The sequence below is a fragment of the Scatophagus argus genome, chromosome 16, assembly GCF_020382885.2.
Source record: "Scatophagus argus isolate fScaArg1 chromosome 16, fScaArg1.pri, whole genome shotgun sequence".
NCBI lineage: Eukaryota > Metazoa > Chordata > Actinopteri > Scatophagidae > Scatophagus > Scatophagus argus.
This window is the reverse complement of record NC_058508.1, coordinates 4,172,402-4,195,726: the sequence shown is the minus strand read 5'-3', so window position 1 is coordinate 4,195,726 and position 23,325 is coordinate 4,172,402. Positions and strand designations below refer to the sequence as shown.

Here is a 23,325-nt window from a genome sequence, read left to right as displayed (position 1 = left end):
ATAAAATCAAATTCATTTTAAGCCCTATGAACAATGCAAACAAGGCAGATTTCCTTTCCTAATGTCCACACTGATCAGAACTGAAATAGCAATGGAAACAAATATACAAGCTAAGCTAAAACTACAAACAAAATCAAACACTTCTAAGTCTGGAGCAATGTTCAGCACAAGTTAACAGTCTGAGAGATAAAAACACAAAGCATTTGATAAACTAAAACAACCATGAAAACTATAACAACCAAAAAATGTTCAGGAACATAGCTGAACACACCAAAACTGGACCAAAGCTGTAATGTTCTAAGACATTAGTTTGCAAACTAAACTCAGTAGAACTAGAAAAGCTCTGGAAGCCTAAATCTGAAACCAGACTACCAGAAGCAGTCTACAATTCTGGTGAAATCAAAGTGTGTCAGGAAGTAGACCAGAACCAGAAATAAAATCTGGATTAAACTCATGGCTGCTAGAGGAGGAGATTCTCCTCCGACCCTCCGATGCTCTTCAGGATCAGGTTTCCTCCAGCTCAGCCCCCCTTTCAAACTACAACCCTTCTGCTGTGGAATTATGGAAGGAGGGACCTGCTGATTTTTCTTCTTTTCTCTCTTCTGTTTTTTTTTTTTTCCTTTCTTTGAAGGAGGGGTCCATTCTTGTCTTCCCTAAACGTGAGCAGCAGCAGCTGGATAATGAGGGTGCGTCCCCATTCGGTCCAGTCCCCAGCACCTCCCAGTTCTTCAGGCTCCCATATAAAAACCCTGGTGGAAAGTGAGTGTAGGCAGTAGGGAGTTTTCTGCTGGGGTCAGGAGGACTGTGAACAGACGAGCGGACCCTACCCCAAACACCCGTGTATGATTGGAGTGTAGCAGAAAAAGAAAACACCCCCGACTTTTTTCCTCTCTTGCCTCAAAGAGTCTACATGTCTAGTGGCATCTAGACATGTTCAGCTTTGTGGATTTGCGGCTGGCGCTGCTGCTCAGCGCAGCAGTGCTCCTGGTCAGAGCGCAGGGCGAGGACGACCGTAAGTTTCATCACTGTTTTACTGGAACTTCTCAAGCCTTTTTTTTGACTGGTTTTTGAAAGTGGATTTTCTCTCCGTGGGTGGACGGCTGCTGAGATCTTAGAGAGAGAAGAAAGGAAAAAGTTTGAAATAGCAATATGAACTTTGACTTTGCGTGCTGCTCTTTTGTCTCCCGATAGATAGACAGACAGATAGCCAGACAGACAGACAGATAGCTGAGCTTGTGCAGCTTGCAGTTTAAACAGGACAGAGTGTACGTAATGCGTTGGGCATCTCAAGAAGGCCTCCTCTTTCTCTCTCCCTCTCCTTGTACTTGTCTAAGTCTCTCTACCCTCCACCCCCACCCCCCCATGCATGCAGAGCGAGTTGCTGCAAGTTTTCCAGGCTTTCCTCCAGGCGAGGGTTTCTAATGGAGAATAGCATAAACACATTTGAACTTAAAAAAGCTGGAATATTTAAAAAAAAAAAGAAACGACATGAAAAGCCTGACACCCTCCGCCATGACATTTTGTCAGTTTGACACCGTTAAATCCACTATCTGCAGCCCAACCTCCCAAAGGCTGATCTCAGCCTAAAGAGGTGGCAAACTCTACAGTTGTGGATGTAAGACTGGAGGAAGAAATAAAATGGCCTTTGCGTGTCATGTGCAGTGAAGATTCCCCAGCTTCCAGCAGACACGAGGCAGGTAGGGAAAGTTTCCAGAGGCCTGATTGATGTGGCGGAGTAATTTGCCGCCTGAAGCGAAGTGTTGAGTTGGCCAGGTGAGGGAGAGGTACAGTCACACAGGGAGAAAACAGAGAGGGAGTGGGAGGTGAGCAGGCATAGTCTTGTGCACTAGAAACATTTGACCCTCACAATCCTAGTTGGCTTCCTCCTTATGCTTTGAAAGAGAGCTTAAAGTCAGATGTATTTAGAGCACGGGTGGTGCTGGTGTTCAGCCACAGATACTTTCTTCTTGTAAGAAGACAAAGAAAATCAGCTAAGTTCTGGAAACAAGGAGCAAGGAGCTGAAATTCACTTTTTCCAGATGTTCCTCTCATCTGGAAAGAAGTCAGCTGTCTGTCTGCCTTTGTGCATGTATATCTGAAGCAGATGTGGTTTGACCCTCTGAACGGTCCTACAGCGCCACCCGGAGGTTTCTCTCCGCACCTGCAGTCACATCTGGCCGCCACGTCTCCCAAGTCGCCTCCTTCTCCCCCTTCCCCCCCCCCTCCTTCTTCTTCTTCTTATTTCCACTGCTTTCCCCCTCTAATTACAAACACATGCGGACTGGGTTTCCAGCGGCTGCTGCCAAGCCGACAGTCTGCAGCGCTGCCGCTTTCCCCTCTGAGCTCAGCACTTTGGCACGCTGGGAGATTTACAAGCCCCAAACGGAGCCCCAGCTTTGGGTTTAGTTCAGCTGTAAAGTCCTCAGGAGCAGTGGCGAGGCAGGCCAAGTCGGAAAATGTGACTCTGAGATTAGAGCAGATTGACGACCAGTTCTTATGGCTGTTAAACGGAAGTGAAATGAGCATCCGGACGCACCACGTCGGTGCCCTCTCTGTCACCTCCGTCTGTGGTCTTTTCGCTCTGGTTCCCAGGTCACCTTTCCCAGATCTCACTTCTGTAGCTTCATGTTATATGTTACTGTTTACACAATTTCCTCTGTTTGTGGTCCTGATTTTTGTGTTTTTACTCTTTTGACGTATTTTCTCAACGTGAAGCTCATCTTTCCTTTCATGCTCAAATTACTACACAAAGCAAAAACAATAGATCTGTTATAACTGTTACAGGCCTAAAAGGTGCATTATTAACTAATCAAATAATATTGAAAATGTGCTTTTAGTTTGTATTGAGCATTTCAGGAGACACATTTGTTAAAATACCTCTAAATGGAAAGCTTTCTATATTTTAATAATGCTGAGGAATACAGGTTATGCACCTTATATCAAGTTGCATGTGAGATACTTAAGTTTTTTTGTTATTTATTTAGAATGGTTTTAAATCCTTTTCATGTTGCACTGCGCAGTGTGTGGTCTCAGGTATATCTCACCTGTCTCTCTTTGTGTCGCCCCCCTCAGGCACGGGCGGAAGCTGCACCCTGGACGGCCAGGTGTTTGCGGACCGGGATGTGTGGAAGCCGGAGCCATGCCAGATCTGTGTGTGCGACAGCGGCACGGTGATGTGCGATGAAGTCATCTGCGAGGACACAACAGACTGCCCCAACCCCGTCATCCCACACGATGAGTGCTGCCCCATCTGCCCCGACGATGGTACATTCTTTCTTTACTTCTTTCTCCAGTATTCTTAGTGCAAGTGTCACCTGCATTCAAATTCTTATTTTCTTCCTCCCTTTTTCTTCTCTCTTTCTTATTTACAATAAGCGATACATTCAAACTCATCTCTTCCACATTTGGTTACTCCAGCACGACTAAACACACTCATTCTCCTCAAGAATAGGACACACACTTCCCTTCTGCTGTATCCTAAATCCTGTGAGGATTTAATGCTCATTTATGAGGAAAGATTTTTGTGAAATCTTTTTCTCTGAGTGTGTGAGTGTTTTCTTTTCTAATCATAAGTGTGTGTCTGCCTTCTCTCTCTGCAGCCTTCCAGGAGCCTCAGGTTGAGGTAAATATTCATAATTTCATTCAGATTATCACTGTTAGCTAATGCTCTTCTATATTTGTCCTGAGCATAATCACTCAGGTGATATAAGTTAATGAACCAAAGAGTTTGATGTAAATATTGATTCTAATATTGATTACTGATCATTGACAGTTAGATGGGTGATTGGATTGGAAGATAAATTATTGATCATGTGATTCATGATCTAAAACAAATTTGACATGATTTAGTTTTATCATATCCTGAGATATTTTTTTTCTTCACTCACAGGGACCCAAGGGAGAGCGTGGACCCAAGGGAGACAGGGTAGGTTCACACTCTATTTCCTGCATTTACCTTTTTTATTTTTTGTTTCCGGTCAGCCAGTGGCCACGTGGTGTGTTCACAGTCTGGCAGATTATTTGTGTTTATGATGCAGCCGAAGCAGCTATACTGACAAGAGTGTGATGTGTTTTGTTTTATTTATTTATTTTTTTAGGATTATTATTATTATTATTATTATTATTATTATTATTTCAGGCCAGTCCAGCACTCAAAATCTAGCTTGTATCAAATTAGTATTCTAAGTCTCACAGTAAGGTGTGAAGAGTAAGAGCTCTCAAATTATTGATGGACTACTGTGTAAATAGCAACTGGTACCAGTGACATCAGGTACAACTACTTGCTGACAGTTTGCACTTGATGAGCTGCAGAGAAACTCCAACCATCAGATACAATGAGGGAAAAGTCCCAGAAAACAGAAATACCAAAGTAAATTGTACAAATAGTTCCTTAAAAATGCACTGGCATGTACTTCTTGTACTTTACTACTTCCACTTCTGTTACTAGCTCTTATTTCTAGAAATCATTATCAAGCAACAAAGTAAATTAAAGCCAGTTAAAGCTTTTCAGCATTTACTGGGAGCAGTGAAATGTTTTGTGACTGAAAACATGCAGACATGGGTCAGCTGAAACATGCAGACTTAGGCTGAAGCTCAGATCAGTTGCTTGGTTGGAGCGAAGCTAGACACTGTGAGGAAGAGAATTTTTTGTCTGTTTAACAAGTATTAAATTTTGTTTTTGACAAAGAAAAGTATGATTTTATGTCACCAAATCTGATTATAATTTGAAAGAGTTAAAGGTAGCTTTACGTGAGTTCCTTCAGCTCTGTTTGGGATTGCTTTTACAGTGGTGATGCTACTTATTATTATTTTTTCTTAACATATCTTAAATGCTGATTTGATTATTTTTTATTTTTGTCATGGTGGGATTGGATTCAGTTTAGCTGAGACATCTTTGGTTATCTGATAAGTTGGATTCAAAAAGACTTTGGATGCTTTATTTTAGCAGGTGAACTCATCTGAGTTGTGCACTGTATTTTAATCTATTGTAACTGATGATGAGGGCGAGTTTTCAGTAAGGATTATGTATCCATGATTCATGATATTATTCATAATTTAGAATTTATTCCCATCATTTATTTTGAGTTTGTGATGATCAAGCAATTCCCTGCACAACAGGTTGTTTTCCACAAAAGGGTCAATGCATGTTCTTACCCACTTCCTGTATCCCAATATCACATGACTACTTCAGGTTCACTCCTGCTTGGTCACATGGTCAATACTGGAAGGGAATTAACTGCGTCTCCTCCGGGTGTAATTCTGCTTTCATCATGATAGGGAGCCAATGAGCCTGTTAAGATGCACATAGGAGAAGAAATATTATACATAACAATCTGTGAAGTTGTTACAGGTGTCTAGGCAGTCATGTAACTGGGGTGGATGTTGGGTTTTCCTCTCTTTGTCCATGAGTGTGTTAGCATTAGAGCCCTCTATTCAAATGATTCTGATGCCTTCTTTCTCTTCTCTTCCTTGTCCCCCATCTCAGGGTCTTCCTGGTCCCGCTGGCAGAGATGGTACCCCCGGCCAGCCTGGACTGCCTGGACCTCCTGGCCCTCCTGGACCCCCTGGCCTTGGTGGAGTAAGTTGTTGATTTTTTTCTATATCCATATTTGACTTGTTTTGGTCTAAATTCACCTGTCCTAAGTCAACCAGGGCTGGTAACAAAAGTCACATGACTTCTGTCCATAGCTCATAAACTATGACATCCTATCAGTCTGTTTTTTTTCTTCTTGGCTTTTCCACTATACTCATAATTCCTTTTTTTCCTGTAGTTGGTCAGATTGCATTCTCACAGCAAATGAACTTTAACTGCTTCTGTTAGAAAACTGAGAGATATCAGAATGTGTGTTATTTGTTGTGAATACATAGAAATGGACCAGTATAAACCAATACAACTATGCTGGGTGTGAAGACAGGTCAGGAAGAGCTGGGGAACTGATCTGCACTTTCACAGCTAAAACACAACTTTTTTCAGCCTGATGGTTTTTTAACAGAATTCAATTTGGTCAAGTTATTGATTCTAATTTGTTTATTTGGGTAGATACTAAGGAAAGGGAAAGCAGACATCTCCTGGATGCTTGTCTGATCCATTAGTTTATTAAGAATATAAAGAATTCATCCTAAATTAATATACAGAACTACCATTCTCAGTGGCTAACACTGTAGTCAAGATACTATGCTCACAGGCACAGAGTCTCACAGGCTAATTTTGCACTGTTATATAGAATTTATAATTGATTTAAATGCAAATTTACTCAGCTAAGTGAACTTGACATTACCATGCATATGTCGAACTTATCTTTGATTAACATGCTACTTTACCACAGCTAAAAGTATCACAATCTAATTTAGCATGCTATAATTCAGTTTACCATTGACTTCTTTCCTTCTTTTTGAATTTTGTGTGCTAGTGTGTGCTCAAATGCTAGTTCTTGAGGCTAAGCTAATATCAGTCATTACCATGGTATGATTTGATTTGTTATTGAGGTCTATCTTAAATTAGCAAAAGCCACATTTGCATCGATTTGCATATTCTCAATCTGCAGCACTGTGTCACACTGTGTCTTCTGTGGTCAGATAACAGATGTAACTTCCAAAGAGCTCAATAAATCCAATCCAATCACCAACAGTATGGGTGAAGAGGTTATGGGTTGATTCTCACTGACAGGAATGAAAGGAAACAAACTCTTTATCTTAATGGAATGATGGGATGTCGTAGAGCAAAGCAGAAATTAAGAGCCAACTATACTATGAGACTGGGCGTGATATGTTTTTCTTGAAGTTGCTTCTGTATGAATCTTTACTTTCAGGAATGAGACAAAATTGAGGATGTTTTGGATTGGATACCACAAAATCTTTTAGCACGTTCTGTTAGACAGATGGTTTGATATCACCCTGCATATATGCTTCAAGAAGAAGAATAATGGATGTTGAGCCTGTTGGGAAAATGTTTGAATGGCTTGCGCATAGGAAAGCCTCTTCATCCATGAAATGGAAAGTGATACCTAACTGGCCTTTCTGTAGTATATGTCACATGAAATATGGATTGGCATATTTATATCTATGTTTTTTTTTCCCAGAACTTCTCCCCTCAGATGTCTGGTGGATATGATGACAAATCCCCTGCCATGCCTGTGCCTGGACCCATGGTAGGACACACACACACACACACACACACACACACACATACATAGTTGTGTTTCCATCACTTTTGGAAACATTACATAAACTTACCTTAATTTCCTGGAGGCCTAACCACCAGCTAACCATAACAATAAATGTTACTTGCCTAATCTTAACCCTTACCTTAACCTAACCTGACCTCAACCTAACCTTAAAGCATTTTGTCCTCATAATGTGACTGCATAAACAGACTTGTGTCCCCAAAGCTACAGGAATATGCATACACACACATACATACATACACATACATTTATTTCACTCTCAGCCATGGTGATGCAGTTTCTGACGTTGTCTCTGTTTGACTGACAGGGCCCAATGGGACCCCGTGGACCCCCTGGACCTCCTGGTTCTAGCGTAAGTACACTGCTTCCTCCTCCTCATCAGTTCAAAATGTTACAAAGCTGACGCTGAGAAGGTAGATGAGGATTGGGCAGTAGCAGCATGTAGACCTCATACATCATCATTTTAGCACATGTGCACATGTGCTGCTTTCTATCACTGCACTGGATTTCATTTCCTTATGAAAACTACAAAGTTTGTATATCAGAAGCAATTAGACATGAATGAGCTGAAAATATTTCAACTTGAGTAAGAAATGTATACATATCTTCTGGCTTCATGAAAAACATAGAAATGAGAAGGAAAGGAGAACGGTTAGAAGGAAATGAAAGAAAGAACTGTTTCTGGTGAGCCACTGACTGAAGTGGCTGAGCTGAACACAAAACACAACTAGCTTAACTAGCTGTCTAACCACAATTGAGTCCCATCTGCAAAGGTTAGATAGGTGTGCTTGTTTCAGCTTCAACCAGAATACCAGTGAAACAGTATTTTATAGCACCATGTTTGCATTATGCAAAATGCTTCTCATTAAAATATGAATTGTCAGCATCAGAAAGGATCATTCAAAGGTTTAAGCTTGTGTGTTAGCTCTGAGATTCACAGCAGTAGCCAATAAAATCCAAGAAATCTCTCAAGGCTGGATCAAATGTGCACCCAGTGATCAGTGCAGTGGCTAGACCATGTCTATCTATGTAGTTGATGCTAGTCAGAACTCACTCCAAATATACACAAATGAATAACATAACAAGTAACTGAAAGAGAATCATGCCATATAAAGATAGAGATAATGTTTGCTTACTCTCATCATAACTGAATGTAAGTGAGATGACAGCAGGCCTGAAACAAAGCTACTGCACTGCCTGACAGATTGTTATGTCCACCCTGAATGAACTTTACATAAAGAGAGTTGTTAACATATTTGTACAGTATTGGTGGTGTAGGTGTAGCAGTGATGGTGTTTGTGTGTCTCCCCCTACAGGGACCTCAGGGATTCACTGGCCCCCCTGGTGAGCCTGGAGAGGCTGGACCTTCTGTGAGTATTAGGAACACGGAAATAAATACACACCTACATTGCACCTTGGTGGTCTGTCACCATTCTCACCTGGTGTGTTTCTCTCTCTGCAGGGTGCCATGGGTCCCCGTGGTGCCGCTGGCCCCCCTGGAAAGAACGGAGAGGATGTGAGTCGACTGGATCTGCTTAAAATCACCAAATTATCTTGGTTTAAAGAATGACTTTATCCATCTGCTAACACCCCCCTCCCCCTTTGTTTCTATCAGGGTGAGTCTGGCAAACCTGGACGCCCTGGTGAGCGTGGACCCTCTGGCCCACAGGTAAGATAAGATAAGCTGAACTTTTTTGATCACACAGCGGGGAAATTCACTTGTCATGGCAGCTCACAAGAACAGAATAGTGCAAAAGCAAAAAGTGTGCAAAACAGTTTCAAAAATATAAATTAACAGTTTTAAAATAAACACTGTACAATATACCGCTATACAGGTTATATATCAGATAAGTTGCCATGGCAGTGGAATTCTTAGCGATGTAATGTAAGAAACAGTAACTGAGCTGTAGTAAGAAGGCGTGTCTCCTATCTCTCATCCCCTTAGGGAGCTCGTGGTTTCCCAGGAACCCCTGGTCTTCCCGGCATCAAGGGACATAGAGTGAGTCTGTCTCACATCGCTTCTTTTGGCAAATCAACAATATAGCATCTGCCGACTGTGGACTCAATGTGTTTGTCTCTCTCTCTCTCTCTCTCTGTAGGGATTCAGTGGTCTGGATGGTGCTAAGGGAGACAGTGGCCCTGCTGGTCCCAAGGTGACTGTCCCTCTTTGTTATCAGTGTGGAAAAATGTCCATTTGAAATTGGTGTTTAGTAATACTACAATGGAACAGGAGTAATAGAAGTACTAATAGTACTGCTAGCAGCAATAGTAACAGAAGCCATAGCTGTACGAATGGCACTAGCAACAACAGTGATATTAGTGGCAGTGGTAGAGATTGTAGAAGTACTCTTCCTACATTTTCTACAACGTAATTAATAGCATCTTTTCAATTTGTAATGCAGGCTTTCTGTTTCATGTTTGTTCTCTTTAAGCCCAAGCCAAGATGACCAGTACTCCATATGCATAATAAACTGACTTTTATATGTAAAATCAGTAAAGTAAGTCTTAGAATTAGTATTAGTGGTGGTTACTGTGTTACAGTTACTAGTATTATGTATGCAGTAGCAGTAGTAGCCATAGTAATGGGTATGTTGGCTGCATATTGGCCAGTAGGAGACATGTTGGGTAGTTAAATTAAAATTGATGAAGGATGCTACAGTTTCTGTCAATTCATTAGCTCACCTGCCTGTGTGTTAATGTATATTTAGGGAGAGGCTGGAGCCCCTGGTGAGAATGGAACCCCTGGTGCTATGGTGAGTAAAACAAGCCCCCCCGTCTCGGCCATGTAGTCGCAATATTGGATTTTCCCATCATTCCAACTGATTTAAAAAATACAACTGACTGACTCTATCTTTTATGTTTTAGGGACCTCGTGGTCTGCCTGGTGAGAGAGGCCGCACTGGTGCTCCTGGAGCTGCTGTGAGTTCTCCACATACGCACATACACACACACAACTGTAATCAATCAGTCGGTCAGTGAACAAATCAACCAATCATGTTTGTCTGTGCACTGCAGGGAGCTCGTGGTAATGATGGTGCTGCTGGTGCTGCTGGACCTCCTGTAAGTCATATTCTAAATTCCAGTTTCTGTAAAGGTTGTTTCTGTGTTCTTGAAGATGCACAGACCAGATGGATCTGCTACGTTTGTCTGAATCTCTTTGTCTTATTGTTCCCTCTCAGGGTCCCACTGGCCCCGCTGGACCCCCTGGATTCCCTGGTGGCCCTGGAGCCAAGGTACTACTGACAACCTCCATTTTTATTGTCCTTCATCTTCAGTATCTTCCTTAATCACTGATTTCACCAATAAAAATGATAGCATTATTTTGTATATCCTATTTCCTTACTTCTCTTCACTTCTCTTGAGAGGCAGTAGCAATCATTAGCAAGTTACTAACCTGATTATTTTGCAGTGCTTTAATACATTTGTCTTAGTAGGTAGTTGACCTTTAATTTGATCTTTGGTCCAAGCGGGGTAACATGAGAGTGGAGATCTTAGTAAGTCTGAGTAAGTTTAGGGTATGTACAAGTGTTAGTGACAGAACTACCTGCATTATGTACAGTAAAGTAGCATATTTAATTTTCACTGTGTTTTATATCAACTGCAGAAGCAGTACTGTATTTTACTGTGTAGTGTGGAATTGGGACACTACATTTTGGTTAGCTGTTGTATGCTTGATGTTGAGATTGGTTAAAGAAATGGCTTTCTTTCTACTTTTCTTTAATTTGTCTAATAAAGACACACTCCTCTCCTCTCCCTTTTTACTTCCCACATCTGCTGTTTTGTTGTCATTTCTGTGTTTTTTCATTCCAAGACCAGTATTCCATCATGTTTTGGTTTGGAAATGATTATTTGACTGAATCCTGTTCTTTGTTTCCCCTCCTCTACCCAGGGTGATGCTGGAGCTCAGGGTGCTCGTGGACCTGAGGGCCCCGCTGGAGCCCGTGGTGAGCCTGGTAACCCCGGACCCGCTGGTGCAGCTGGACCTGCTGTTAGTATAAATAATATTTTGTAAAAGACTGTTCAGATCCTAGATGAGATTACAACTACAGAGAAACTATCTTTGGCCTTGACATTTAAACAAAGGCAAAATAATTAGCAGAAATAACTTGATTAGCTGCTTCTTCATGATGAAGTAACAGAATCTACATCATTCAAAAGACCCTTATTGCATATGGATTGTTATTAAAAATCTCTTCTCTTCTTTGGTCTCTTAGGGAAACCCCGGAAATGATGGAGCCCCTGGAGCTAAGGGAGCCCCTGTGAGTCCCTCTTGACACATTTACTTCATAGGCATGTTAGGGTTGAGGGTTTGAATCCCTTTCTGGCACTGACAAAGCAGCTTGGGCTGGTAGTTACCATAGCCTTGTCACTGGCAGTACAACATGATGTGACTGTGTTGTTGCTCTGTGCTGCCTCCTGCAGGGTGCTGCTGGAGTTGCTGGAGCTCCTGGATTCCCCGGACCCCGTGGACCCTCTGGACCTCAGGGTGCTGCTGGTGCCCCCGGACCCAAGGGTAACACTGTGAGTGATGTTCTATTTAAAATAATTAAAGCCAAAAATATATATATATATTTATTTATATTTTTTTCCTCTTATTTCCTTTTTTCTTTATTTTTTTTTTTTAATTTGGTCTCCTGTAATGAACATGATAAAAAATAATACTTAGGTTCAAACATGGAAGATTGAAGCTAAAGTTCTGAAGTTGAAGTAAAACTACTGAATCAATCATTGTGTTACTGCAGTTTCCTCCCTGGGTTTTATGTTTTGTTATTTGTGTTGGGTTTTTTTTTTAATTTGGTTTCTTTGTTTTTTATTCATTTATTTTCTAAAATTTTCTAAATCTTTCTTAGTTGCTTGTTATGTTTTTATCTATTTGTTTGAAATGACTGATAGTAGTTATTGTCTTTTTTTGTTTGTTTGTTTTTGTTTTTGTTTTTTGTTGTTTTTCATTTATGTTTGCTAATTTGGTTGTCTCCTTCAGGGTGAGGCTGGTGCCCCAGGAGCCAAGGGAGAAACTGGTGCCAAGGGAGAGGCTGTAAGTTTACTTTCCCTGAGTCAATGTGGAGAGTAGCTGTGTATACAAATATATAAATACACATTTGTTCTCATATGTCATCTGTGAATGTTTTCTTCAGGGTGCTCCAGGAGTTCAAGGACCTCCAGGACCTTCCGGTGAAGAAGGCAAGAGAGGAGCAAGAGGAGAGCCTGGCGCTGCAGGAGGTCGTGGAGCTCCCGGAGAGCGAGTATGCATCTCACATCATTTTCACAATATTATATTGCATTCTTAAATAGTCTTTAAGATGAAGCGTAAGAAGGATGCATAGTTGACGTGTTGAAGTCTCAATATAGAATCGTATCTTATCATTGCTTTTTAATACCTACTTAATATTAGCGTGCAGGCAGCAGGGGACACTACAGCACCAATGATTGTAAATCTGCTATTACTGTTAAAAACTATTTTCAAATTTCTGCTTTGAATGGTAATAAGCACTATTACTGCTACACTATCTGACATATTGTGTAGTCTCCTGAGGCTGTGTTTGGCCCATGTTGTATCATGCCTCAGTGTGCTGTTGGCCATCTTATTTTGATTATTTTGTAACTACTCCAGGGAAACTTGAATTTGCATGTAGTATAGTAAACACCCTAACTTTTAACTAAGGTAGAGGAGAATTTGAGTTTCTCCCCAGAATTCCCCATGAGCATACATCACAGTTTTCACATAGACTGTCTTCATGCTAAAGGACTGAACTTGTTAGGATCATTGTAATAGATACAACCACAGAACTAAGCAAGATCTGCTTCATTCTCCTTACAGGGTGCCCCTGGTGGTCGTGGTTTCCCTGGCTCTGATGGCTCTGCTGGACCCAAGGTGAGTTGAACACACACACACACACACACACATTTGCTTAAAAGAACTTAGATACTTCAGATCTGCTTCAGTTTAACTAATCTTTGGCTTTCTACCTCTTTTCTCTCTTTCTCCGCTTGTCTTAGGGTGCCACTGGTGAGCGCGGTTCCCCCGGTGTTGTTGGACCTAAAGGTGCCACTGGCGAGCCTGGCCGCACCGGTGAGCCTGGTTTGCCCGGAGCTAAGGTGAGATACCCTATTAACTGTCTATCACATCACTTGTTCACTGCACAGGCCCTTATCTAACCTCTAAACTCTACATGTAGGGTATGACTGGCAGCCCTGGCAGCCCTGGACCTGATGGCAAGATGGGACCCACTGTAAGTTTATGTTTGGTATAATAAATATGATCATAATGTCATCAAAACACCCATGCTCAGTTAATGTCTGATTTATCCTTTTTAATAGGGAGCCCCTGGACAAGATGGCCGCCCCGGACCTCCTGGCCCTGTCGGAGCCAGAGGCCAGCCTGGAGTCATGGGATTCCCTGGACCCAAGGGAGCTGCTGTATGTGTCTTTACTGCTACAGAACCTTTCATCAATATGTTTTTCAACATTTTAGTCAATAGGCTACTGAGAAGTAGGCTACTAAAAATGGTCCCCACATCTCTGATGTTTTTCTACTCCTGTCTATAGGGTGAGGCTGGAAAGAATGGTGAGAGAGGAGTAATGGGACCCACTGGCCCTGCTGTAAGTTATCTACATAATGCTGCTCTTTGCTGCTTTCCTGCACGCCATAAAAATTAGACTTAAGACCAAGACCTAAAAGCCTGCCTTCTTTCTATTTAGGGTGCCCCTGGAAAGGACGGTGATGTTGGTGCTCCAGGTCCCTCTGGACCTGCTGTAAGTGAAACACACACAGCCACACACAAACGCATGCCCACATTAACACAAGGTTCACTGGCAGTACCCCCTATAACCTGATAATATCTTTCTACAAAGCACTTAAACCTTCATATGCAGCTACTTAAATTAAATCATGCCCACGTATCGCCTTACTTCTGATAACTTTCGGGTAGCTCTAATCATTCGTCTCGTGCTCATACTCAGGGTCCTGCTGGTGAGAGAGGAGAGCAGGGACCTGCTGGAGCTCCTGGATTCCAGGGTCTTCCAGGACCCCAGGGTGCTGTTGGTGAGACTGGCAAGCCCGGAGAGCAGGTACTGACTGAGATATGATTGACTCCGATACCTGATCAAATTGAAACTTTCTAGTAATTTAACAGATAATTTGTCTGTCTATCTAGGGTCTGCCCGGTGAGGCTGGAGCTACAGGACCTGCTGGATCTAGAGTAAGTCACGCCTCCTCATCACCATCATCATATTCTTAACTACCCAGCAGTCTGCACCCAGCATCATGCATTTATGGAGGATCAATACAGAGTTATTTGTAATAAGTAGCCCCACATCTTTGCCAAGCAAGCTACAGCTAAAAACACTAAACACAGTGAACTGCCTTGACTTTTGCCTTTTTTTTATTCCAAGCTGGAACAAAAAGTGTCAGCTCAGTCAACAACTAGCAAGCGTATTCTTTTAGCAACACTGATCAGCAACACTGATAAACATAAACCTTTACAAAAACTGAGAACAGATAAACTGACTCTCACACAGACAAATAATGTAGTGTTTTGGAAGATATCCTCTTTATATTTATATTGACTCTTGCTATCTTGTACTTTCACTTCAACTTGTCTAACACTGCCATTCCTTTCATTCAGGGTGACAGAGGTTTCCCCGGTGAGCGTGGTGCACCTGGCGCTGTTGGACCTGCTGGTGCCCGTGGTTCCCCCGGATCTCCTGGAAACGATGGTGCTAAGGTGAAGATGGAAGAGATGAAATAAAAATCTTGATAGCCATTTAGGTTGTCATTGATTTGCAGTGAGGGCACATGGCACACAGATCAGAGATCAGGCACTATTTTCTGTGATTTCTTCTTTCCCGTAACTATTTTTCTTGCTTTTGTTCTCTTCCTCTCCCAACTCTTCCTCAGGGAGATGCTGGAGCCCCTGGTGCCCCCGGAGCCCAGGGTCCTCCTGGACTTCAGGGAATGCCTGGTGAGCGTGGTGCCGCTGGTCTTCCAGGACTGAGGGGTGACAGAGTGAGTCACCACAACAGTTTCCTTGTACCTCTAATATTCCCAGTATAGAGAAACTACTGATGTACACTTGAGTGACCCAAATCATAGAACACAGAATTGTCGGGAGAACCACTGCGCCGATGCAACACAAATCTTCCACTATGATGAGACCAGTTTAAATCTATCATCACCATCCACAGTAGCTTCCCAGTACTACAGGATCTGATGTGATCACTCCATGTATACCTCATTCCCCCTCTCCATCTAATAACCCAGGGTGACCAAGGAGCCAAGGGTGTTGATGGAGCTCCTGGTAAGGATGGCCCCCGTGGTTTGACTGGACCAATTGGACTTCCTGGACCTGCTGGAGCCACTGGAGACAAGGGAGAGCCTGGTCCTTCTGGACCTGTTGGACCCGCTGGAGCCCGTGGAGCCCCTGTAAGTACCTGAGCAGTCTTTTTGTCTGTCAAAAGCGGATGATAAATTTTTCAATTCTTAAGCATTATTGCAAACTGAATCTTGAAATTGTTGGCTGACTCTCTTTATCCCTTTTGCTTCGCAGGGTGAGCGTGGAGAGTCTGGACCACCTGGACCTGCTGGATTCGCTGGACCCCCTGTAAGTCACTGGTTCATAAATATCCAGGCTTCTTTCATCAGCTTTTTATTTTGCTTCAACGCAGAATTTACTGACCATCCATTTTCCACCACAGGGTGCTGATGGACAGCCTGGCGCTAAGGGAGAGGCTGGAGAAAATGGTGCTAAGGGAGATGCTGGTCCTCCCGGCCCTGCTGGACCTACTGGTGCTCCTGGACCTCAGGTTTGTAAACTCATTCATTTATACTTCATTATATCATTTAAACGTAGAGATGATAGAGAGTCATCAGAAATCTCTGTGCTACAATTCCTACTACTAGCTCTCTCATGTTGGGTGACACTGTTGTGTTCTTTCAGGGTCCCGTTGGAAATACTGGCGCTAAGGGAGCCCGTGGACCTGCTGGACCTCCTGTAAGTCACCACCCTTCTACTTTATCCTTCTCTTTCTCAATTACATTTACATTTTTGTCAGCTGATTTTAGCTTCACCTCTGCCTCAGATCAGAATGACAGTGCTTGTAAGAGCGTGTTTTCATTGTGTGTTTTCATTCAGATGTTCATAGAGGCCCATTGTCTATTATTTAACGTTGTTTTTCTATTGTTTACACCGACTTGATACAGCCATTTTTCCAGCCACAGTCAGCTAATGGACCTCTGTCTCTCTCCCTAGGGTGCTACTGGCTTCCCTGGTGCTGCTGGCAGAGTTGGACCTCCTGGCCCCTCCGTGAGTGTTTCTCTAATGTTATTAGCAGTTCCTGTTCCTGCGACAAGGCTCAACACCCAGGATTGTTTTCAATTATATTCTGTTCCCCTCACAGGGCAACCCTGGACCTCCTGGACCTGCCGGACCCGCTGGCAAAGAGGGACCCAAAGGAAACCGTGGTGAGACTGGACCTGCTGGTCGCACTGGTGAGATGGGCGCTGCTGGAGCCCCTGGTGTTCCTGGAGAGAAGGGTAGCCCTGGTGCTGAAGGTCCTTCTGTAAGTTGTCTTTAACATGAAAGTCTTTGAACAAATTGGAATAATGGTGGAAAGAGCCCATTTCATCTAAATTTATAACAGAACCAAATTATTGGTTGCTAATAACTGACTCAGTTGATCCCAACAAAATGATCTTATTTAAATAGTAGCATGAGAAAGAAGCCTCCACAATTTCACTGACAACAGACAGACCTTTTTTAGGTGTTTGCTGCTGTCAGTTTCTGCTGCCCTGTTCCTTGATGTATAACCACTTTTGCGTTATCCTTCTCTGTCTCCCCCTGCAGGGTACCCCTGGTCTGCCTGGACCTCAGGGTATTGCTGGACAGCGTGGTATTGTTGGTCTGCCTGGACAGAGAGGAGAGAGAGGTTTCCCTGGCTTGCCCGGACCCTCTGTAAGATCATATTCTAACTCTCTAAACTTCACATCAGATCTGATGGAACCAAAATACACAAACTAACCAAACCAAAAATGTCTTTATCCAGCCAATTCAAACTTTAGAACCAAACATGACATGATATTTCTGACAAATCCAGAAATATTAAGTGAATAATCTTCTAAAGGATGTAACGATGAAAACTCTGGTTCAGTCCATGAAGGCTAAGTCCAGCAAACTGGAAGCAATGTTATTAAAATTTATTCTGAAATGACGAGCTTATATTCAATAATCTGCTCAATCAATTAAAAAAGTAAATATGGTTATTATGACTGCACTGACTGGCTGTGTCACCCACAGGGAGAGGCTGGAAAGCAGGGACCAGGTGGTCCCTCTGGTGAGCGTGGACCTCCCGGACCCATGGGACCCCCTGGACTGGCTGGAGCCCCTGGCGAGCCTGGACGCGAGGTATGAAGAAACAATTGTCCCTGTACATTAAGGCTATTTGTCTGTTTTTTATATAGATTTGTGAATATAATTCAACCCTTTAGGTGTTCCCTAATCAGTTAACCTGCCTTGTATTTTAGGGAACCCCTGGTAACGAGGGAGCTGCTGGTCGCGATGGAGCTGCTGGACCCAAGGCGAGTTCATTTGACATCATTACTAACTCACCACCACCAAACAGAGACCTCATTCTCAGTCAAGTTAAAGTCAAGTCAAAGTTAACAGCTTAACTAGATTTGTTTTTCCAAATGTAGTGTACACTGACGGGGCAAACATTGTCCACAATTCCAGCTTTTACAACAGCATTGCACGGGAGAAAGAGCAAGGGAGACCTGAAGCAAGCAAGAGCTTATTTAACAAACAACATGCCAACCACAACGGCTTCTGATAGATACAGTAACGCTTACCTCACCGTGTACTTTAGTTAGATAGCTGAAAAGCTGAAAATATTAGACAAAATCAGAACCGTGGCTGAAAAAATTCTGTTGACCTGAATAGAAACTTGTTGTTGTGGCAGCCATTTAAATTCCTTAAAAATAGGCATAAACAGGCCATAGTAATGAAAGGCCATAGAAATAAATCCAGAACCTAGTGAAATAAAACCCAATTTTGTGGGTCGGTTTAGGGAGACCGTGGAGAGAGCGGCCCTGCTGGAGCCTCTGGTGCCCCTGGACCCCCTGGTGCCCCCGGACCTGTTGGACCCGCTGGAAAGAGCGGTGACCGTGGAGAGACTGTGAGTGACAAAACAACTTTTTGTTTGGTTTTGTATTTTTATTCAAATAATCAATTTTGGTAAATGATAATGAAAGCTAGCCATTGATACAAGACCAGCAGTACATGAGAGACCTGTCTCTACATTAAACTGATTTTTGTTTGCTTCAGGGACCTGCTGGCCCTGCTGGCGCTGCTGGCCCTGCTGGACCTCGTGGCCCTGGTGTGAGTAACTATATCAGTGCCATTAACAGACCAGTACAATATATGTAACAGCATACAGAGGAAGACAAAGCAGCACTCTTCATCAACTTCCCCCTAACAGGGAGCTCCCGGACTTCGTGGAGACAAGGGAGAGACTGGAGAGGCTGGAGAGAGAGGCATGAAGGGACACAGAGGATTCACTGGCATGCAGGGACCTCCTGGATCTCCCGTATGTTACTTCACACTCACACCTACACTTTTTTTTTTCCTGCAATTTCCCAGCCTGGGATCAATAAAGTATATCTATCTATCTATCTATATACAAACAATAGCACATACACACTTTAATGCTAACGCTTGCTTGTTTGGTAACCTACAGGGACCTTCTGGAGAGCAAGGACCTGCTGGTACTGCTGGACCCGCTGGACCTAGAGTGCGTTAAGACAATCTTTATGTGCTTTGAACAGTTAAAGTGTTTTATCTTTTATTATTTGCATTTTATATATCTTGGAGTGTTTGGGGACAATTCATTAAGAGACTGTAAGGGTTCCTTTTGTGCTGTTTATAGGGCCCTGCCGGAAGTGCTGGTTCTCCTGGTAAGGATGGTATGACTGGCCTGCCAGGACCCACTGGACCTCCTGGACCTCGTGGACGTTCTGGAGAGATGGGACCTGCTGTAAGTTTGACTGTCAGACTATCCATGCATGGGTCTGTTCTCTGTCTTCTCATTTATTCATCATATAGAGGTGGTGTTGTAGGAAGACCACAAGTCCTCTAGCAGTAATGAAATAACTTCATATCTTTCTCCTCTTCCCCTACTTCTCTGTCAGGGTCCTCCTGGACCTCCTGGACCTCCCGGAGCACCAGGTGCCCCCGGTGGTGGATTCGACCTTGGCTTCATCTCTCAGCCTCAGGAGAAGGCCCCTGATCCCTTCCGCATGTTCCGTGCTGATGACGCTAATGTTCTCCGTGACCGTGACCTGGAGGTGGACACCACTCTGAAGAGCCTGAGCCAGCAGATCGAGCAGATCCGCAGCCCTGACGGTACCCGCAAGAACCCTGCCAGAACCTGCCGTGACCTCAAGATGTGCCACCCTGACTGGAAGAGCGGTGAGTAAAGGCGTTTAAAGAAAGTGGATAATAGTAGATGTGAGCATTTAGGCCAGCATTAAGGCAACTTTAGGATTGGAGATCTGCTTGGAAGAAAAACAGCATGATGGAGTTGTGACTTCCACTCTGACCTCTCTGAACTCCTCATTCTCCAGGAGAGTACTGGATTGATCCTGACCAGGGCTGCACTCAGGATGCCATCAAGGTCTACTGCAACATGGAGACTGGAGAGACCTGTGTAACACCAACTCAGAGTGAGGTTGCCAAGAAGAACTGGTACGTCAGCAAGAACATCAAGGAGAAGAAGCATGTCTGGTTCGGCGAAGCTATGAACGATGGCTTCCAGGTAAAAATATGAAACCCACCTATCTCCTCTTGGTTTCCTCTGCTTCTCTTTCACCTCCCCCTCCTCCTGTACTCCCCTCAATTCCATTTCGTGCTCACGTGCTTCTCAATTATTCCTCACTTCTCACTTGGTTCTTCATGTCTCTGTTCTCACAATGCAGTCAGTAATGTTTCCTCCCCTTGTCTTTCCTGCACAGTTTGAGTATGGCAGCGAGGGCTCTCTGCCAGAGGATGTCAACATCCAGCTGACCTTCCTGCGTCTCATGTCCACTGAGGCATCCCAGAACATCACCTACCACTGCAAGAACAGCGTCGCCTACATGGATGCCGCTGCCGGCAACCTCAAGAAGGCCCTGCTCCTCCAGGGCTCCAACGAGATTGAGATCAGAGCCGAGGGCAACAGCCGCTTCACCTACAGCGTCCTGGAAGATGGATGCACGGTGAGGAAACTTTAGTCAATACTCTCATCCCAGTTCTGTTACCAAATGAGGGAGCTTCAAATGCCAGACATGTAAAGATAGCAAAGGTAGTCATGGGCCACAGTTCAGCAGAAGCATCAAACATGCCTGTTCACTACTATAGCTAATCTTGCAGGTCACGTAAACATTTAGTCAAAATTGGGGAAATTTTGAAATTTCCATTGTTAACTATGCACTGGCCATTTTGAATGTTGACCCTAACTCTTTCTTTGTCTTTTCTCCCTCCAGTCACACACCGGTACATGGGGCAAAACAGTCATCGACTACAAGACATCGAAAACATCTCGCCTGCCCATCATTGATATCGCTCCTATGGATGTTGGTGCTCCAGACCAAGAGTTCGGCCTTGAAGTTGGACCCGTCTGTTTCTTGTAAAAAGAGAAATCTGGACTTGAAATTGTTGTTGTGTGTGTGTGTGTGTTTTATTTTTTCTAGCAGTCATCTCTCTAAAAAGAACCCCAACAAAACATTTCTCTAATGCCATTTTTCTGAAAAATTCAACCCCTTGCTCGTGATTCTACAAGTTTCCATTCGGCTGTTGTTCCGATGGTCCACTTTGCCTAAAATCTGCACTTCAACAAGATGGCGGCGATGTGGCGGAGTCTGCATTGTCGTGTTTGGGACCACTACTTTTTTTATTTCTGACTCTTGGGTTTTTTTTTTTGTTTGTTTTGTTTTTTACCATCACCAACACCAAGGATCCTGTAGAGAAGACATTTTGTTTCACTGGCAACAAGAATATAATATATGCTTCTGTAAAGTGTAAAAATTTACTTCCCCTTCTTCATCCAGCCAAACCAGGCTTCTCTGGAGTTCACAGAAACCAACAGAAACACACAGGTGACTTTTGTATCTTTATACACCACTGCGGTGAGAGGAATGAAAGGACACTTCCAACAGACAGAACCCAATTGCTTTGTACCACGTTTCAGGTGTTGAATAAACGGTGAAACTGACAGCCATGTTTGTCTCTGTTGTTCTGCCCCCCACCCAGCCCTCCATCTGCCCCAAACAACTCTGACAACTCCCACCTCCTCATCCGTTATTGTTGTAGCTGTCATGTTTTGTTTGTTGTTGTGGTCGCTTTCTTGTTTGTTCCTTTCAATTTCACCCTTTTATTTTGAAGAAAAGTCACATTAAAACCACCAGCAGAGAAACATGGGTTTAAACCTCTTTTTTCAAAGAAAATAATCCTATGGCTACCTCAAAAAAACAAGGAATTCCAGCTGTAAAAAACTGACTCAATGTTTTAGAAGTGAAGCTTGCAGTAGTTGTGGCGGTCAAGTTGAGGTGAACTGACACTTTAGCAGAAGCAGGAACAGTCAAAACTGAAGGTGCTATTATTTGTTTGAGGTCTCCTGGCCGTGCAGTATGGCTATACTGTTCTGTGTTGTTCAGGTCACTCTGACGTGGCAGGGCCCTCTTGGTGCTAAAATGAAACCACAGCTTTTTTTCTTGGTGTCCAGAATGAGACAGACTTCTTCTTGTTTCCAGACTTGGTAGTGCTGGTGGTCAAACTCTAGTTCTGTTTCTGAGCTCAAATGAAAAGTGGATCTCTTTCCTTCATCACACATTTTGATTTTGTGTTTTGAATCTCCCCACTACCTTTCTGTCATCCAAGTTCTTCTCCAGCCCTTCATCCACATATCTGTTCTAGTTTGTTTCAAGTTTTCTTGTGCAAAGGGTGAATTTTCTCAAAAAAACTGCAATCAGAGATTTTAAAAATGCACAGAAAGAGAGCCAGCAGCAAGGAGTTTGTGAGAGAAGGCAGACAGACACACCCATAGGGGAAAAACACCACAAGGATCTGTACCTATTTTGTATATGTATAAAAAATTGAGATGTTTTTAATTATTTTGAATGCTGAAATAAAGCATGTTAAGTGGTCTAACATTGAATCCTGCCTAATTCCCTGACTGACTTGCTGACTGCCCCCCCAAGAACTTGAATTAAAGCAGCTTTTTACCCATTTTGTACACTGACTGATTGAGGAAACAAGATTAAAGAAAAATCTCAAAATTTTTTTTTTCCTTGTCTCTTGTTTAGTCTGCATCTCTTGGCACAGCCAACTGTGACTGAGACAGAGTGTGAGTGTGTGGTAAAAGAGAAAAAGACGCAACTGAGTGTCCCAGACAGAACTGAAGGATGGTAACTTTGCATTAGGAGCTAAATGGTGGCCCTTGTTTTCTTAAAAGCTCAAAGCACTGTGATACTTTGCATCTAATCTGAGAGGGGTTTTTTGTTTTGTTTTTTTGTTTGGGGTATGGAAAACAGCTCATACATCATTGTTTCCTGCAGAGATCAGTCAAAAAGTCATATCATTTATCCTACAATCTTGCTCCAAGCTGTTGTCTGGAAGTGTAGACACATAAGCATCTCAATAAACACATCTCCCAACTAGACAGGAAGTACTACATACATGAGTCAAAAAAGAGCAATAATTGTGGCCTACCTCTCAGCTGGCGGAGACTTCTCATTGTCAGGCAACCTGAAGGAACTGGAGGTGTTTTACTATTAAATCCAGTTTGAAATTGAAGAGTTTGAGGATCCATAATCCACCAAGAAGGCACTTATGTTGCTTTGATAGTCCAACAGCGATGATGATACTTGTCCAAAATAATCCAGTGTTTCCACAGCAAGGCTGACCATCAACACTGCTCAGCCAGCAGAACTGAGGGACTGTCGGATGGATTTGCTCTGGGCTCAGCCTGTTGGCATCAGCTTGGCTTCACAAAGACACTGATTGTCCACCTTGAGGGAGTCAGCTACCCAGGAACAGAGGATAGGTTTGCACTCCCAGTGGGAATCTGGATTATTTCTGGAAGAATTTGGGTCTTTATTTGAGGCCTGGGCAGA

At 43.2% G+C, this 23,325-nt stretch overlaps 1 protein-coding gene across 1 annotated transcript; it reads left to right on the top strand.

Moving 5' to 3' along the window:
- The first annotated feature begins 762 nt into the window (after nucleotides 1-762).
- col1a1a (collagen, type I, alpha 1a) lies at nucleotides 763-22,367 on the top strand. The gene is made up of 49 exons (XM_046415227.1): nucleotides 763-1,012; nucleotides 3,073-3,264; nucleotides 3,600-3,622; nucleotides 3,890-3,925; nucleotides 5,486-5,578; nucleotides 7,080-7,148; nucleotides 7,492-7,536; nucleotides 8,501-8,554; nucleotides 8,647-8,700; nucleotides 8,800-8,853; nucleotides 9,130-9,183; nucleotides 9,284-9,337; nucleotides 9,893-9,937; nucleotides 10,050-10,103; nucleotides 10,200-10,244; nucleotides 10,364-10,417; nucleotides 11,074-11,172; nucleotides 11,399-11,443; nucleotides 11,607-11,705; nucleotides 12,166-12,219; nucleotides 12,320-12,427; nucleotides 13,003-13,056; nucleotides 13,182-13,280; nucleotides 13,361-13,414; nucleotides 13,503-13,601; nucleotides 13,731-13,784; nucleotides 13,884-13,937; nucleotides 14,145-14,252; nucleotides 14,339-14,383; nucleotides 14,810-14,908; nucleotides 15,082-15,189; nucleotides 15,445-15,606; nucleotides 15,731-15,784; nucleotides 15,879-15,986; nucleotides 16,121-16,174; nucleotides 16,433-16,486; nucleotides 16,581-16,742; nucleotides 17,027-17,134; nucleotides 17,477-17,584; nucleotides 17,704-17,757; nucleotides 18,246-18,353; nucleotides 18,503-18,556; nucleotides 18,657-18,764; nucleotides 18,915-18,968; nucleotides 19,104-19,211; nucleotides 19,366-19,645; nucleotides 19,801-19,991; nucleotides 20,188-20,430; nucleotides 20,698-22,367. The coding sequence occupies exons 1-49, from the start codon at nucleotides 931-933 to the stop codon at nucleotides 20,842-20,844; spliced, it is 4,344 nt and encodes a 1,447-aa protein (XP_046271183.1). The 5' UTR covers nucleotides 763-930; the 3' UTR covers nucleotides 20,845-22,367.
- Nucleotides 22,368-23,325: the final 958 nt, after the last annotated feature.

Excerpts from the sequence above, each read along its gene's own strand:
- col1a1a (XM_046415227.1), top strand. The coding sequence starts at position 931 with ATGTTCAGCTTTGTGGATTTGCGGCTGGCGCTGCTGCTCAGCGCAGCA. Across the intron at positions 13,281-13,360 it reads CTGGTTTGCCCGGAGCTAAG|GGTATGACTGGCAGCCCTGG; the intron begins GTGAGATACCCT and ends CTCTACATGTAG. Across the intron at positions 14,384-14,809 it reads CAGGACCTGCTGGATCTAGA|GGTGACAGAGGTTTCCCCGG; the intron begins GTAAGTCACGCC and ends CCTTTCATTCAG.